Raw genomic sequence first — 17,748 nt, 5'->3', positions numbered from 1 at the left:
AATGCAATTCATTATTATTGAAAAACAAAAGAGTAGTTTATAAAAGGAATGAGTATTAAAAGGAATTCTGCCACCCATTCTCCATATTAGCCCAAACAGCAGCTCCCAGGGGCACCTCCTCAACAGTTACCCGGAGGCTTTTTTGCCTTCTCTTTTACAAATTGTTTTAATGCTTCAAAACCTTTCTTTGACATGCCTGACCTTGGTCTTCCCTTTGGGGACATAATAAATGCCCGAAGCTCGTAGAAGAAAATAGCGCCTCTTCCAGGACTTCTTTCCATCTTCCTTTAAATAAAGGGCACCTTCAACCTCTGGCACAATAACAGACGTACCACAGAAGCTTTCCTGCAGAGGGAAAAAGTGGTGAGATAGAGCAGAAGTGAACAGGCCAAGCGTCTTACAACATGGCTTGTTCAGTTTTGCTTCCAAAAGCCTGAGTCTCCACTCAACCCATCAGCTTTGAACTTTCCTTCATTCACCACCATCAAAAACAGGGTGATGCTTGATTCCCTAAACACGCGAACAACTTCCTTGAACTCTTGAACAGGCGTTGACCAGTGCCTGAATTTGAGAAAAGAACTTTAGGGGGCATAGTTGTAAGATAACCCTGATAAGGTTTACACTGATCAGGGCAGTATTGAATGGTGGGCGAAAGACGAGGCTGGACACAGCTGAGGTAAACAGCAAACGATTTATTGCAACAAGCAGAAACAGCAATACAGGAGAGAAGCGCTGTTCCCCTGCTTGACAGCTATTTATACGGAGCTGTCAAGCAGGGGAACCAATAGGGAAAGAGAAACAGCCTGCTCTTCAGCCAAGCTGCGTCTTGGCCAATCAGACGCGGCTTGGCTGTTGCTAGCTGTCAGACAGGGATTCCCCGGTCGTAAGTCGAGGAACACAACAGGCAGCTCTCCCAAATTTCCTTCAGGAATAATTGCAAAATTGTGCTGGCTTGGACTTCAGGGTTTGGTGACCACCTTGCCTCTGAAGATACCAGCCTCTGTTGCTGGCAAAACATCAGGAAATAAATTGTCTAGATCATAAATTGTCTAACCTTTTTGTTGTTGTGTGCTGAAAGCGCGTGCATGCAGCACGCCTTCACCCATAATGCAATGCATGTGTGACCCCTCACGTGCGTCCCTCTGTGCACGCGCACACAACTGTCCCCACGCTCCCCCATGCATGTGCATGCACCCTCTGCTCCCCCGCGTGATCTGCCCTGTGCCTCGTTTTCGACCTAATAGCTTCTCTTCAGCCTCCTGGGAGTAAAAACGCGCCATGGAGGGGCATTGCCACCCATGCATACGTGCGCGCCCCCCAAGTCTCCTGCATACGCCACACTCTCATTCATACGTGACAGAGACCCAAAAATCAGCTGGCCAGTGGGAGGCGCGTGCGCATGCCGGGTAGGGCTGAGCTGGGACAATAGATTGCATGCCTCAGAGCCGTGTGGGGAATGCATGCCATAGGTTTGCCATCATGGGTCTAGATCACCGTGACTAAATCCTGAAGGCTTAAAGAGACCATCTATTAAAGTCTATACAAGTTAATTTGCCAAATTATTGCCTATATTTCCTCCAGGAATATTTTCCAAACTTACACAGAGATACCAAGGACCTTCTGGTGCTGGTCCTTCTGAAATGACCTGAAAGCTAGTGCCCTCTCTGTTTTGAACCAACCCTCATCAGTTCTGATAATAATTTCTAGTATGGTAGGTACAATCTGAAACAACTGGAGGGCACCATTGTTCTATAAGACAAACAAGGCTTCTATAGCGTAGAGTGCAGAGTCCAAAAGCAGCCAATCACCAGGTGGGCAAACAACTGGAATAAGAAGAAATTTTCCTAACACAAAGCACAGACCCAAGTATAAAAAACAGATATGTGCTCCATGCATTTTGGCAGGGCAAGTAGATGCACTTACCACCTCCCAAGCTCAAACTTGGAAAGGACTCCTTTGGGCTTTTGAGTACATGGAACTTTTCACAGCACTCTCATATTTAAAACACTGACAGACAGACAGCTTATAATGAGGCAATAAATGTTAAATTTAATAGATAGCTTTTAAACAGAGTTAGTGAATATTTATTTATTTATTAAATGTATATGCCTGTAAAGTTGAGCATTTCGATCTGTTAGCCTGCTTTAAATATGTGAGAGGGTAAATAATTATTTTGTACAGCCTCGCAGTAATTAGCTAATGTTCCCCTTTAATTTGGTGAAGCCAAGCACAAAAAACCCAGCCCTTTAGGAAGGCCTGGGTCTTCGTTATATATTTGGAATGAGATGGCAAATTTTCATGTCTTTGAATATGCCTGTTACTCCTTTAAGGTAGTCTAGGCAGGAAACCTAGGATCATGTACCTCGGTTTTAATTTACATGAAAGCTGGGACATGATCAGTGAAGTAAAGACAAGGATAGAGAAAGCTTGAACAGCATTCTTCAAAATGAAAAAGATCTTCTGCAGTCACGACATAAGCCGAAGTCTGAAAATCAGGCTTGTCAGACGTTACATCTTTTCTATCCTGCTCTACAGAGTGGAGAGCTGGTCTCTGACAGACAACCACTTGGAGAAACTAGAAGCATTTGAAATGTGGATTTACAGATGGCTGTTATGTATAAGCTGGGCTGACAAAATCACAAATGAGGAGGGGATAAGCCACCTGGGAAAGCAAAGGGAAATCATCAAAGCCATTAAAAAGCAAAAGTTAGAATATTTTGGACATGTGATGCGACACCCAGAAAAATATAGCATCCTTTACTTAATCCTCCAGGGAAAGATTGAAGGCAAGAGAGGTCCAGGCAGAAGAAGAACATTTTGGCTTCAAAACCTAAGGGACTGGTTTGGACAAAACTCAGCAGCACTTTTTCATGCAGCTGTTGACAAAAATAGGATTGCCAACATGATCGCCAACGTCTGATGACGGATATGGCACAAGAAGAAGAAGAAGGCAGGAAACCAAAATCATGAATACTAACTCTATTTCAAAGAGAGAAGCAACTTGGAACTGAGGAGAAGTTTCCTGACAGTTAGAACAATTAATCAGTGGAACAACTTGGACCCAGAAGTTGTGAATGCTCCAGCACTGGAAGTTTTTAAGATGATGTTAGATAGCCATTTGTCTGAAGTGGTATAGGCTTTCCTGCCAAGGCAGGGGGTTGGACTAGAAGACCTCCAAGGTCCCTTCCAACTCTGTTATTCTATTCTACTTGTATTGCAAGGTTACAATAACAAATCACTGCAAGTTATGAAATCACATCTTCTCTCTTTTTGTCTTTATTTCCCAGAGAACTAGGGAGACACTTCCAAAATGTCTTTTGTTCCTATTCCTTCTGTGGCTGAGGTATCTCTCGTCAGCCCTTTGCCATGGATCTGCCGTAGAATCCATTTGTTTCCTAAATTCACACAACTGTCAAGACCGGTTTCCATGGTCCTGTGAATCAATTCTAACTGGACCCAAATTGTCAGAATTAGTTTCCTCATGTTACACATGATGAAGATACTTAATTTTTTAGAATTTTAAAATACAACTCTGAAGTCTGAACTTCCTGTTTTTGTATTGCATCAAATGCAGAACCGAAATATTTCAGTTCTATTTCAGGAACGAGAAAAAACTTAAGAAGTTGTTTTACAATCAAATGCGCCATTCGTTAACATTGATTTACCTCCAATAATGCTTCTTTGCTTTTCTCATTCATTTCCTTGGCTTCATTTTTTCCTTTGTTTGACAAGTAGAAATTCTAATAAAAAAAAAAGACAAATGAACCAATGAAATATCCAGTTATTACTTGAGTAAGCCTCGTGAATGTGATTGAGACAGGATGATATTAGTTCAAACTGCATTTACGCTATCTTTCCCATCAGCTGCATATTTTAGTGAAGTTTGAAAACAACAAGTTTTCATTCAAATAAAAAGCTCTAAGTACACAGCAAAAAATAGAGTTATCATCCAAGGTAGGCATAATAGAGATTTTGTCTAGTCCAGCAAAGGCCCCTCTAACTAAACTGGTCTAGACTTTGCTTGTCCTAGATCTGTGTTTATCCATGTGGACTTTAGCTCTCCAAATTCCCCAGCCATTATCTTAAGAGAATTTGAGAAGTTGAAGTCCACATGTCTTATACTTGCTAGGATTGAGAAATACTATCTTCAATCATTGTAACAGGACTGTCTCCTTTCTTATGCTCTGGGGCACACATCAGATGAGAAAATCAACAATAGAAAAAAGGCAGTTTTAAGTATTCCAATTCCTGTCTCAATGGATCTAGCTACCAATAGTAATGGAAACATTCATTTCTGAAAGAGGCTTGTGGCTCTTTTAAATTGGGGCACTAGTGATGGATAAGTTGCAGGACACTGGGTATGTCTAGTTTAATGAAAAGAACGACTAGGGGAGGCATGATAGAAGTGTTCCAATATCTCAGGAGCTGCCACAAAGAAGAGGGAGTCAAGTTATTCTCCAAGGCACCTGAGGGTAGAACAAGAAGCAATGGGTGGAAACTAATCAAGGAGAGAAGCAACTTAGAACTGAGGAGAAATTTCCTGACAGTTAGAACAATTAATCAGTGGAACAGCTTGCCTCCAGAAGTTGTGAATGCCCCAACACTGGAAGTTTTAAAGACAATGTTGCATAACCATTTGTCTAAAGAGGTGTAGGGTTTCCTGCCTAAGCAGGTGATTGGACTAGAAGACCTCTAAGGTCCCTTGCAACTCTTTTATTCTATTCAAATAACATTTGAGAATCCAATGTTTACTGCATTTCCTAGGAAAAGTCTTCCTAAATTCAAGAAAATTAAAAGTCTAAAGAAACTCATTTAATAGTATGAGGATCTCTTTCTATGAAGTCCAGATTAGTTACAATGAGGCTTGCACAGTAAAGATATGCCATTACAACTAGGAAGTCTACTAATGCTGGGGTGGGTTTTTTTGTATTTTGTACAGACAAGTCCAACCTTCTTGCTGTTATTTGCCCACTGAGCAAACTCAACACTATCACGAGCGGTTGAAATAAGATAAGAACCTTGCTTGTAGAATGAGGTGGGCACCTGAAACTTGCAATCCTACAAACCTAAAGATTCTTTTTTGCTCAGTTTTTCCTCATGTCCCACATTTAACAAACATGGAAGGAAAAATCAAGCTGGCCCAATGCAAATATTAAAATAGCCCAGAAAGTGTTTCTTGTTCATTTCTTTCTTTTTTAGAAAATAGAGCACCATAGGACTAAAAATATTTCTTCCAGGCCACCCTTCATCCATCAGTACACAGGAAAGCTGGTAGGCAATGAATGAAGCAGCTGGATAGTCATTATCTGTATTTTCACTGTTGAATGACTGCACCTGGCCTCTTCCTTATTATGGATACAACATCCAGCTAATTAACTGAAAAAGGAGTAGATTCTCTGGCTCATTGCACTGCACTGCACTGGCACAGAGGCTTGCACTAAATGATGTCTTTCCCACTAAACAAAACACACCTCAGACTTAGGAGTATCTACTCCCCCAGATCTCCCCGCGGCATATATCCTGTTTAGGATAAATCAAAAGTAAACCTAAGGATAAACCTAAGGTAAAGCTCCATGAACTGAGACACTCCAATTATGCCAACAAAAAAGCAGGTTTATTTTGCTATCTTGAAAATCAGTCATAACCTTAAAAAGTAATTTGTATTGGTTCATTTATCGCCATTAAGATATTTGGGAATATGTACATTTGTTTGAAGTGCAAGCTTTTGGTAAAAAGCTTTTGACCTTCCACTTATTGAATCACTGCAGTAGTTCCATGAAACACAACCTCTTAATATGATTGCTCTGAGAAAACCAATTACAAAAATACGGATAGAGAAATGTACAATACTTAACTAAAAGGACAATGACTCTGAATAGAAGGCAACATCCTTCCAAAAAGGATACAAACAAATTAAGTTGTCTGCCTTCATTACTGAATTTTCACCAAATCTAAAATGCCCTTCTTATTTTAAAGTTATTTGAAAGAAATAATCTTTCTCTTTCATAAATAAATAAATAAACCCTATGTACAGATTTCCCTCGACTTACAACCATAATGGAGCCCGCCCATTACGGTCGTAAGCCGTGGTGTTGTAAAGAGGGTTATCCACACCAAACAACCTAATTTAATGGCAGTCATTAAGAGAATTTGTTGTTCACTACGGGGCATATTTGGCAAAAACTAGAAGTATATATCAGTTTTAGGCTAAACTGATATATACTTCATCATGAATCGTAGGATCAGAGTATGTAATGCACGGAACAGCTATAAATACAGGCCAGTTGCTGAATGCCCAAAACACAGTCATGTCAATAGCATACTCAATACAGTGATGGCTATAGGGTTTCAACCAGGGATGAAATGTTTTGAAGTCTGCTACCCGATTGCTTTGTAGGCGCTACCACGCAGCACTGAAAAAGGATTAAGAAGCCTTTTCTGAATCTGCAAAAGTAAGTAGAACGGGGGGGGGGGGGGAGAACAGCGGTGTCGCGCAATTTAGATTTGCAGGATTTCTAGCATTCTAGCAAATGTAAATCACGCGGCACAGCTGATAGTTATACAGCTGATTGTTGAAACTACCAGTTCACCCGAATCAGTACTAAAAAATGCTAAAAAAAAGTTTTTAAAAAGTTCCGATGATCAGCTGTGTGACAATCAGTTATGCTGCATGATTTCTATAATTTTTTTACTACCGGTTCAGGCTAATTGGTAGCATTTCGGGTGGCCTGAGCCGGTAGCATTTCACCCTTTGTTTCAACCCAACAAAGGCAGGAATTCTAGAAAGCATAGATGTTACAGCTACATCAACACCCATTGTGGTTATTCTAGAAAATAAGTTTAGGAGCCAAAATAGGTAGTGTTTTGATAACCAGGCAAGGCAATTTTATATTTCTTTGAAAATTTCTGCTCAACTTTTCTTGTTTTGGAATTGTTCCTTAAAATCAACATAACCAGTAGCATTACATGACCTAAGCCAAATCAATAGTGGACCCAATAGGTTCTTTGTTTTTAATCCTGAAAAGGCAGTGATATAATTGTTCAAAAGAGTGGTTAATCATTTATTAGAAATACAACTTCCAAAATATGATTTTTCTGATTCACATTTGGTTTCCTCCCTCACCAACCCAAAATAAATTTACTTCTAGAAGGAGATGAATCACAATGAACAACAAACATTTTGGAGAACACTTGAATGTTCAATGGAAGACAGGGATTTTCTACACAATTATTTATGTCTTGAATAATTTGTTTCCAGGATCACACAAAACATCTGTGGGGTTTTATCACTACAACTGTTCTTTGTTATCAAATATGTATTATTTTTAATCATAGGCAGGCAATGTGTGAATTATTAAGAATGTGGATAAGGAATTTGTACCTTTTATTGATTAAATTATCTCTATATTGCAGAAGTGAATAAATCCATATCTATATTCTGCCCTCCACTGGTGTAGCTATAGCAGACACTCTTAAATTGCAGTATCATGACATTTTAAAATGATAAATGAATTTATGGTATACCCTCTCTTCATAAATAACTAAATGATATACAAAATTGCTCTGATTGACAGATGGTTTTGATAAAGATTTAGCTTCTCAAAACTTGCTCTAGTCTTTATCTACTCAAGCCTGCTGCTCCTTGGTCTCTGTCATATTACTTTACCTGAGGGTTTTTAAATACAGCATATTTTTCATTTTTCTCCAAGAACAGTATTTTATTTTCACTGTCTCGAGTCCAATGGGATAGGACTTCAACGACATTTTCATGATCTTCAAAAAATCTTTCTAGAGAAGGAAGGAAGGGGAGAGAGAAATACAATTTAAAACTGTCCACCTTAATATTTAGGCCTTTATATTTTTTGTTAGATTTAGCAGAAACAAGATTGATTTCATCAAAACACAGAAGCTTCCTAAAAGTATTGATAATTTTAGCGGATAAAGGACCTTTTTTGCATAAAGTAAGCATCTGTCTGATTAGCCAGTTTTTTCTCTCTCTGTCACATATGCATGAATACAAAAACATACACCAGCCAATTCACAGCTTTAGAACAGCACACTTCTCATGTAATGCAGACACAGGCTGGGTGGCTGCAGACACCGCTTTTGGGGAAAAACCATACAAATATCAGCAGATATAGCCCGATGATCTGAAAATTACCAATTTGTAGCTCAGGATATATTTCATAAAGGCACCAGTTTATATTGCAGTCACAGTGGGTTTTTTCAAAGAGATTGTCTAAGACATCACGTGTCACTTGTCGTTCATCCACCATTAGAGACTTTGTGCTGTTATCATTCATGTGCACCTTGACAACAAGCTGGGGAGAAAATAATAGATCAGTCATTTAATTTCAGCCTGGAAGAAAAGGCCAGAATACTCAAAAGTCTGCCATGAGTGATAAAAATTGAAGATTATTGCAGATTCAAATGCATCCTGTAATATCACAAATTGGATTGAGAAATATAATGCATCTCTCATTCATCACCACATCACATTTGTTCTCCCCTGTCTTAACGTGTGTTTTTGCTTAAATAAGATTTTTAAATGAATTGTGAACTTGGTTTTGGACAATATGTTCACCAGAACCAGCATGTAAAACCTGGCTTTGCATCCAAATGAAATTATTTGGCCTTGACTCTTATTATATTGAATGCAATTTAGTCATTTCTAACATTTCTCTTTGATTTTAAGGGGCTCCAACCAGAGACACAAAAAACAGAGAATTTTTTTAATGCCATGGGATTCCCCCCCCCCCTAAGAAATAATAATTTAATGCAACTGTGATCATAATTTGGACATACTGAAAATGGAAAGTTCAGCATTGTTTTTATTATGAACTATCACTATAAAGCATTTTATCGAAAATCTTGCTCTGTGTGTAAATTTTGAGATTTGTACTTGCAAAAATACAGAGAGACACAAATAAGTCTTTCTTTTGTCCTGATAGTAGTTGCAAGGATGTTGCCTTGTTATTCCTTGTTTTAAGTACTAGGAAGGTCCTGTTCTTATTGGATGATCTGATGAACATCATAAATGAAAAAAAAGAATGCTCAGAAGAAGCAGCTCCATTGGTAGATAACAGCAGACATATAAGGACAAGAAGAATCAGGACTATTTGGGAATCAGAACATAGAATAACAATTCCTTGTTGAAGACTCATTTTAAAGCATCAATAATATAATGATCTCAGAATCAGAAGAAGGAAATCAAGAAAGAACAAGCATTTGCTCTGCTTATTTTATGTGCGCACTTTAAAAATTACGGCAATTTAAGAAATTATACCATTCCTACATACGTCAGCCTGTTAGCAACTTATATCATCATCCCCCTACCTGTACCCACTTTATTGGACATAAGATCTAGATGGGAGTCTTAGTCAGGGGCAAAATTGGCTGAAAGGGTTGAATGCCATCTCCCAACCATTAACTGGGATAATGGAAAGGGTCTTTCTTCCCAGTAGAAATAAAATAAAGAGTTTTGCTGGATCAGATTGAAGACCAACAATATGCAAATTAGTATGTTTTCATGGTGGCCAACCAATTGAATCTCGAAAACCCACGTAAGGGTATATTTATAAATGCATCCTCCTATTTATCGCTGGTTTAGCCTTAATGACTTGAAGTACTGATAGCTTATTTTCTATACCTACAATGGTGTACAACAGGGGTGTCAAACTCGATTTCATTGAGGGTCTCAACAGGGTGACCTCGGAGGGAGGGGCAGCGAAAATGGGCTCCCAAACTCCGTTTTTGGCTGTGATGGCTTCCTGAAATCCTCTCCAAGCAAAAATGAAGTTCGTGAGGCCTTTGTGAGCTATATTTTCGCTGGCAGAGGCACCATGGCCCAGTTGTTCTCTGTTTCCAGGGTGGTCCCATGGGCCAGATCTAAGCACCCCATGGGCCAATTCTGGGCCACAAGCCTTGAGTTTGACACCTTTTACATTTTTTCCTTCAGCAGTATGGTGGAGTATTTTTTGCTAGGCATGAGCTCCTGATTTTGGATAAGCAGATCTAAAGGGCATAGGGAATGGCCTTGAAGAATAGGAAAAAACTGGCTACCTGGTTAGGTGATGGTCAGATAAGTAGGACTTGAGCCCATTCTAAGAAGTTAATTTGAAAAAAATCCAAATTCGCATGAAGATAAAGTGAGAAGGAGGGAAACACATTCAGACCTCCAAAATTATAGGGGGACATCATAAAACCATAAAAGTATTCCTGGTATGGTCAAAAAGATGACCACAGCATTTAAATATCCTTTATGATATAATATGACAAGGCATTTAATCGCTTATTTCTGTTACAAATCTAAAAGTAACAGTTTGGATGAATTCATAATTTGGTTTAACTTTCTTTAAAGAGAACACCATTCCTGTGCCTGAAACATGGTATTTAAAGAAATGGTAGTGAATAACAACCATATAAATCCTACCTTTTTAATCTTGGCTTCCTTTAGCTTTTCTAATGCTAGTTTAATCTTGTCAGCTTTTGCTTGTTCTTGTGCTTCCTAGAAGGTGGAAATAAAATTGTAAAGATCTTATATAATATGCTTGTCCATCATCATTTCATATTTTTTCCCCAAAAAAGTTTTTTTACAGCATTTTGTAAATGTTTATCCAAAAAGGTATGGAATAACATATTATCCTATTTAAAAATGACCAAAAATTAAGATTTCCCTCCCACACCTTCTTTCAAGAGTACAGTCTCCTCATCTGAATATTTTTTGAGAGTTGTTCTTAAATGTGTTGCTCGTTTTCCTTTTATCAATCACTGTACTGTATCTTATAGCCAGTATATTTTCCCTGTTTTTATTGCTTTGCTAAAACAAAAGATGCTAAATCCAATTTTTGTCCAACAAACAAGCTTTAATTCCTTTCTCTTCTCACCCAATGGATGGATAGTTGTGATTCACCTCATGATGGTTACATCATCACTTCAGTTATACTTGTAGAAGGCTAATTTCTAAAAATAAAATTGTGGGTAATAGCCATGACTATGATAAGACGCTTTTTAAATTAGGTCTCCATGAATTCATTCTTCATCTTTCACTCATCATCCTACCATTTTCTGCAATTATAACTGCAGCATCTTGTAGATTTGAACAGGTTATTTTCTCCTCAGCTTAACATGACAACTAATTCAGGAAACATCTTGCCTCTTCAGGATAAAAAATGTAAATGGAAATATCAGTATACTGACCATACTCATTATAGTCTTCAGCAATCATAGAGAATAAAGCTTCCATCTTCCATAGAATCTTCCATAGAATAATCACTGGCCGTTTCCACATAATAGAGTTTCCTCAGCCTGAATTATTTGTTAAGATTTATATCCTGCCTTACCTCTAGGAGCCTAAAATCCACAAACATGACATTCTTTCCTCAACCTTTTTGACTAACAAAACTTCCAAAATTGTACTAAGATTAATAATCTTCCAGAACGAACATTACAACAGTTAGATGTTCTTCTAATGCAGAGGTCCCCAAACTTGGCAACTTTAAGACTTGTGGACTTCAACTCCCAGAAGACTCCAGCCAGCAGAACTGGGAACAACTGAGAACAACTTGTTGAAGTCCACAAGTTGTAAAGTTGCCATGTCTGAAGATCTCTGTTCTAATGCATCAGAAACTGACATTTTGATACTCTAGTTTATATTGGGGTGCAAATAGTTTGAGAATATTAAGATAAAAACTTATTTAGGGATTTTCTGGTTGCTGACCTGAGTGAGTGGTTTCAGAGGAATGGCTGGAGGTGGTGGCAGTGGCATTAGCATTTCTGCAGGAGGGGCTGGTAATGTGTCCTCATCAGGTGGAGGAATATTATTTAGCAATGATTGAGTTCCACAAATAGGAGCAGCCTTTGCAGATGGCTGCATTATGGCATCTTGCTCATTGTAAGAGGAATGCTTCGGTTCTTGTAATGTGGTCTTTTCTACTTCACTGATGTCTGCTATAAGATCAGCCATTAAAGTATCTAAATCAGTATCTTCCAATGTAGTCAAGGACTCTGTTACAAAAAAAGACAAACATATCAGAGATCTTCTTCAATGTTATTAAGGAACAGTGCTTCCATAAACATCATTAGATGGTCTTCAAGGCAGCTACAAGCAACACATATAGACTCAACGGTTCTTAGGATTCTTCTAAAATGAAGAAATATCCTTTCATTAAGTGATTTATCACATTTGAAAATATGGTAGGGTAACTTGCTCTCATAAGAAGGCATCCCTATTAGTTGCTTTTCTGATGGATTGTCTACCGCTTTACAGTTCCCAACATGAATTATTATTCTTAATGGAAGCAGTAATGATTAGGCTGGAAAATATATTCAAAATGAAGGATTTATTAAGGTTTGATAACTGGCAAGGTACGAGGTAGTTCTATGCAGTTTAACATTACCTTACATTTTAGAAAATAATTTGGTACCGAGATGGCTCAAAAATAGGACACATTTTTTTCTTCCCTTCCCTCGCCTAGCATTTTGCCTGATTATAAATCTTGGAAAGCTTGCTAATATATTGAAAAAGCTTCTATTATTCTTCAGCTCCATTTTATATCTTTTTATAGTGAATGAATGTTCTAATCAAATCAATAGAACATTTGGGGAAACATTCTGAAACTTTAATTTTTATAATGTCAGCCACCTATATTTTATCTTTTGAAGACTAGATAGAATTCATTGGATGCAACAGACATACACCTACACACAGACAGGTCAATTAACAAATACTTTTGTAAAAGAACCAAAACAGTGTAATTTTATGCTTCTTATACTTCCAATCTATATAAGAAAGTATGCACAATGGATTTTTTTTAGTACTTACCATTTAAATCTTTAAAGCCAACTGCAAAATTAAATTCAGCATCAGTTGATTTTTGGTGAGGAATAGGCATGGCTTCCACTTCTAAGCTCTGATTTAAAAAAAAGTTTTAAAATTTGAAAGCCTTTATAATCTATAATGGGAAGCATATTTGTATTTCTATTGCCTTTTTTTCTCTATAGGAAATGTTTTGCTTTAGAATTATGAAACCTACAATCTTTTTCTCCAGTATATTTTCTTCAACTACAATTATCACACACGCATATCATACATACCGGTAAGTGCATATTATAAGAAAAATAGTTTTTGAACAATTTTTTTTTTGGTAGTCTGTATGATGAACAACATAAACACATTTGAAGATAAAAAATTAGCACATGAAACTTGGCTAATAATAATCCCCTAGAATTCCTTTCTTCAAAAGAACAATGTTTATTACAGAAACATTACACAGAGCAATGGGAGCACATAGGAATTTAAGAAAAACGATACCAGAAGACTGTCTATTCCCGTGATGGCGAACCTTTGACACCCGAAGCCATGTTGTCCGGCACACGTCCCTTCCCTATTTGTCTTCCGGGTTTCTGGCACGCATGACTATCAGCTGTCTTTTGCACATGCGGCAGTGCTGAAAACTGGCCTGTTAATGCGCACTGTCCAGCTGATTGTTGGGTGCGTATGCGCCAGAACCCAGAAGTTCAGCTTTTCCGGAGTGCAATCTGTTTGCTCGCACGGCAGTGCCGCAAACCAGCCTGCACATGCGCACCAGCCAGCTGATCACTGGGCATGCATGCGTACCAGAACCTGGAAGTTTGGCTTTTCCAGAATGTAATCCCTTTGCGCATGCGGCAGTGCCGAAAAATGGCCTGCACATGCATGACGGCCAGCTGATCGTCAGGTGTGCATGCATGCTAGAACCTGGAAGTTTGGCTTTTCCAGAGTGTATCCCTGACAAGTACATATGCATGCGATGTTTCCGCGCAGGTTCGCCATTATTGGTCTATTCTATTCTCAAAGTGGACAAACAGATACTCCTAAGAAACTCCCAACCATATATAAAAGTGTCACTTTTCTTTTCCAACAGCTAGTATTGGTATTTTCTAGATATGCTGGTGTTATAATTCCCAGAATGCACATTCTCAGTGATTCTGGGTAACGTCTCAACAAATCTGAAATTTTATTACATTTACATTATATTAATCCCTTTTTCTGATTCAGTAATCCCTTAATTTGGGGCAGAGTGCATAGAACTATTTTAACACAAGAACACTGACTTAATAAACCATAAAAAATATAACTTGTTATCCTGTTAATTCATTTATTTAATTTTATTATAAGTCAATGCCAACGTTTAAATTCTGGGCAATCAGTACATTGCTTTCAAATTCCAATAATTTTTATCTCACAAAATGTTGAGCCTTTTCTTATAATCATGCTGTATTTGCCACTTACACTTAAAAAAAATAGATGGGTCTTCAACCATACAATCCTAACCATCAACTTGACTTTTTGATCACTCCCTGAGGAAACCTGATGATCAAGATTCATTGTTAAAGTTAACTGAGCTTAATGGGCCATCAAGTTATTTTCAACTACTAGCAACCATATATATTTTCTCTATGATGATCTATCCCTAACCTCGTTCTTCAGTACTACCAATGGTGCGTTGTAGTTGAGTCTTGCTGTCAGTTGTCCTCTTCTTCTCCCATCATTAGACCCTTCTCCAGAGAGCTAGGTTTTTGCATAATGTGTCCAAAGTATAATAATCTCTTCTCTTAGTACACCTCTCCTATAACTATCCCAGTTGATAATTATATTTACATTTTTGGATAATGAATTTCATAGTTTAATCATGTGCTACATGAAAAACTACTTCCTTTTGGTTGGATTTGTACAAAATGTCAGCTAGCTGGAGGCTCAGTTAGGTTAAATGTGTACTAAGATACAGAAAATGGGTTGAATTGAGTAAACCCCAGTGAGGTGAACTACAAATAAGCATATTATGCTAATTCACCCACTGTCCAACTTGAAATGTCTTACTATTCATCTTACAAGAGCCTTGTAAGATAGCAGAAGTAGTACCATGCTGTAACAACTACTTCTTTGGAAAACTACTTCCCTATGCTGTGCCTGCACATGAATTTATTTCATTGCACAATCCTAGCAAAATATCCAACAATGCTAATATTCATAGGGAGAACCTGAAACTTGGAGAAGGATTCTAATGCAACCTCTCCCAGCACTGATATGAAATGAGATTTTTCAACATTGTCAGGTTTTTTTTTATTGTTCTTCATGTCCTTCAAGAATCAATCACGTTTTCATAGATCTATTTTCGTTCTGAACATTTTAAAAAACCAACTATTAGAATAAAAGCTTGCCTATGGGAGTCTTCCACTCACAGTAAATTAATCAATCCCAGTACTGACAAAATATTTCCTTATCAGGAGCGTTGACCAAAAAGAATGCTCTAATCATTTGCTTCCGCAAATCAGGGCAGGGTGGAAAATGGAAGAACAGGAGAAAGGTAGGAACAGCAGTGGAAAATGGGGGAGCAGTTCCAAGGAGATAGATAACCAGCACAAATTCCTAGGTATATTTTGGATTGTACTGCAGTTTACTTCTTATTTGCAAGTTAGATATAAAACAAGAAGTAGAAAGTATTCCAAATATGGAGGAAGCTTTGTTGAGAAGATAAAAATATACAATTGCTCCACTCTGTGAAAGAAAATAGCAGACACACTGGGGAAAATAGAGAAGGATGCCTTAAAAGACAAAATAATATGCAAATAAAGAAATAGAACAAAAGGGGAACTGAGGCAAAAGCCTACTCTGACAACGACATTATAGCTGTTTCCCTTGTATTTATGAGAGAGCAATCTTATTAAAAAGGATTTGATGGCATTTTTATGAACTGTTGATCACTGCTTTAGATTTATTGGAAAGGTGATCTGAAATTTAAGGCATCAAAAAGGAAGACTAAAGACAGGAAAAAATCCCAAACAGATCAAAACTCTTGTCTAATGCCATTTCCCATCTTGCCATTTTAAAATTGTGAATTCCAACTAATCCAAATTTCCTACTTTTCCATTACCCTAAAACATGTGCAAGTTTCGTGCATAGGCTAAGTGCCTTATACTTATCAGAAGTCACACTGCAAAAAAAAGGAAGAAGCCAGTGTGCATGCATATGTCTACTAGCCAACAACGAACGGGAGGGAGGGAGAGAGAGGGAGGGAGGGATAGACGTATTTTCCCGAAAATAAGACCGGGTCTTATTTTCTTTTGGCCCCCAAAATAATTTTCAGGGAGGTCTTATTATTTTTGAGGTGCAGGAGGTGGCAAGTGTGATCACCTCATGGCTACTGCTGTGTTGCAATATTTTTTGGGAGACTTATTTTTTGGGGAAGGCTTATTTTAGCGCATGAGCTCAAAAACCTCATTGGGCTTATTATCCGAGGAGGCATTTTTAGGGAAACAGAGTAACATTTGGCTGTAAAATAAATCCTCCCATTTATAGCAGGAATTAATCAATAATTTTTCAACCATAATTTTAACATAGGTACAAGCAAACCACTTTCTCACATAAAAGCTTTGCTGCTCTCCATCAAACAGAAGCAGCAAAAAAGAAGACAAAAACATAATGAAAATTGTGCAAGAGGAAAGCAGAGGTGTCCGGAGGAGGAAAGGAAAAACAAGGAACAAGACTAGATAGAAATAAATCAAGAAAAATCTTGTGAGGTGCAAAAGGACCAATATGTTTTCACCAGCAGTACAAATGACTAAAGGTAAATAGAGAAGGTCCTTCCTGAGGAGGAGCATATTATATCAACTCCAGACTTGACATTTTTCCAAAATATCTTCCTTAATTCTTCCACAATCTATAAAAGAATATATTATGGTCCTGATTGACACAGCTTCTGAAGGAGAGAAGGGAGAAGTAGAACCAGGGCTTCCAGCAGGGGTGGGTTGCTGCTGGTATTTCTACCAGTTCGGTGTGCAAAAATCTTTGTTCCGCACGCATGCACATTTGCACCTAAAAATGTCTGTGCATGCACAAAATATTAAAAGGGGGAGGGGAAATACATTTCTGCAATGAAAATTGTTCTGTGCATACGCAGAACCGAAAATAAAGATGGTGCCCAGGTTGCTGCTGGTTTCAGCGACCCAGGCCGCCAAATTACTACCTATTTGACCGAACCGGTCTGAACCCGTAGGAACCCACCTCTGGCTTCCAGGCATCGTAGTCCTGGAGGGAGCAATTTTAGCAGTGTTGAAGCCAACAACCCCATTCTGTTAAAGATAGCCAGCTCTGCTATTCTGTTAAGTCCCTGGCTTGTCTTTCTTCTCCTCATCATCATAAGCGTCAGAACATCAATTTTAATAAATTTACAGACATTTCTAAAATTCTGTTTTTACTTTCTCATTATAGCAATGGTTCTCAACCTTCCCAATGCTGCGACTCTTTAATACAGTTCTTCATGTTGTGGTGACCCCGAACCATAAAACTGGTGCCTTGGTTCCTAAGACCATCGAAAATATTTGTTTTCCGATGGTTTTAGATGACCCCTGTGAAAGGGTTGTTCGACCCCCAAAGAGGTCCCGACCCACAGGTTGAGAACCACTGCATTATAGGGTACTAAGTTGTATATTAATAACAAAAAAATGAATTTCAACAACTATAAAATCAAGCTGCAGCACAACAAAATTGACAAAAGTGAAGGGAGTCTGAATCAGAGTTGGTATTCAGCTGGTTCTCTCCAGTTCCAGGGAACCTGTAGCGGCAGCTGCGGGAGGCTTTGCCTACCTGCCCCGACATAATGTGCGAGCACTGCGTATGCGCAGACACAGCACATGTGAGCAAAGTGAGAGCTTGTGGGGGATCACATTTGCGAACCGGTAGGAATGTAAGTGAATCCCACTACTGGT

General features: G+C 38.3%; 1 protein-coding gene across 1 annotated transcript in view; it reads right to left on the bottom strand.

The window, feature by feature from the left end:
• Nucleotides 1-17,748, bottom strand: part of APBB1IP (amyloid beta precursor protein binding family B member 1 interacting protein) — a 53,571-nt gene that overhangs the window by 17,403 nt on the left and 18,420 nt on the right. Inside the window, exons 3-9 of the mRNA XM_081932267.1 lie at nt 12,824-12,911; nt 11,720-12,006; nt 10,433-10,507; nt 8,162-8,321; nt 7,667-7,788; nt 3,666-3,740; nt 202-345 (exon numbers count right to left, since the gene is read on the bottom strand). Coding sequence (XP_081788393.1) covers nt 202-345; nt 3,666-3,740; nt 7,667-7,788; nt 8,162-8,321; nt 10,433-10,507; nt 11,720-12,006; nt 12,824-12,911 — 951 coding nt within the window. The remainder of the gene's footprint in view (nt 1-201; nt 346-3,665; nt 3,741-7,666; nt 7,789-8,161; nt 8,322-10,432; nt 10,508-11,719; nt 12,007-12,823; nt 12,912-17,748) is intronic.

This window comes from Natrix helvetica (genome assembly GCF_964273705.1).
Source record: "Natrix helvetica genome assembly, chromosome: Z".
In the NCBI taxonomy this organism is placed as follows: domain Eukaryota; kingdom Metazoa; phylum Chordata; class Lepidosauria; order Squamata; family Natricidae; genus Natrix; species Natrix helvetica.
The sequence above is the reverse complement of the archived record's forward strand: the minus strand, read 5'-3'. Positions and strand labels throughout refer to the sequence as shown.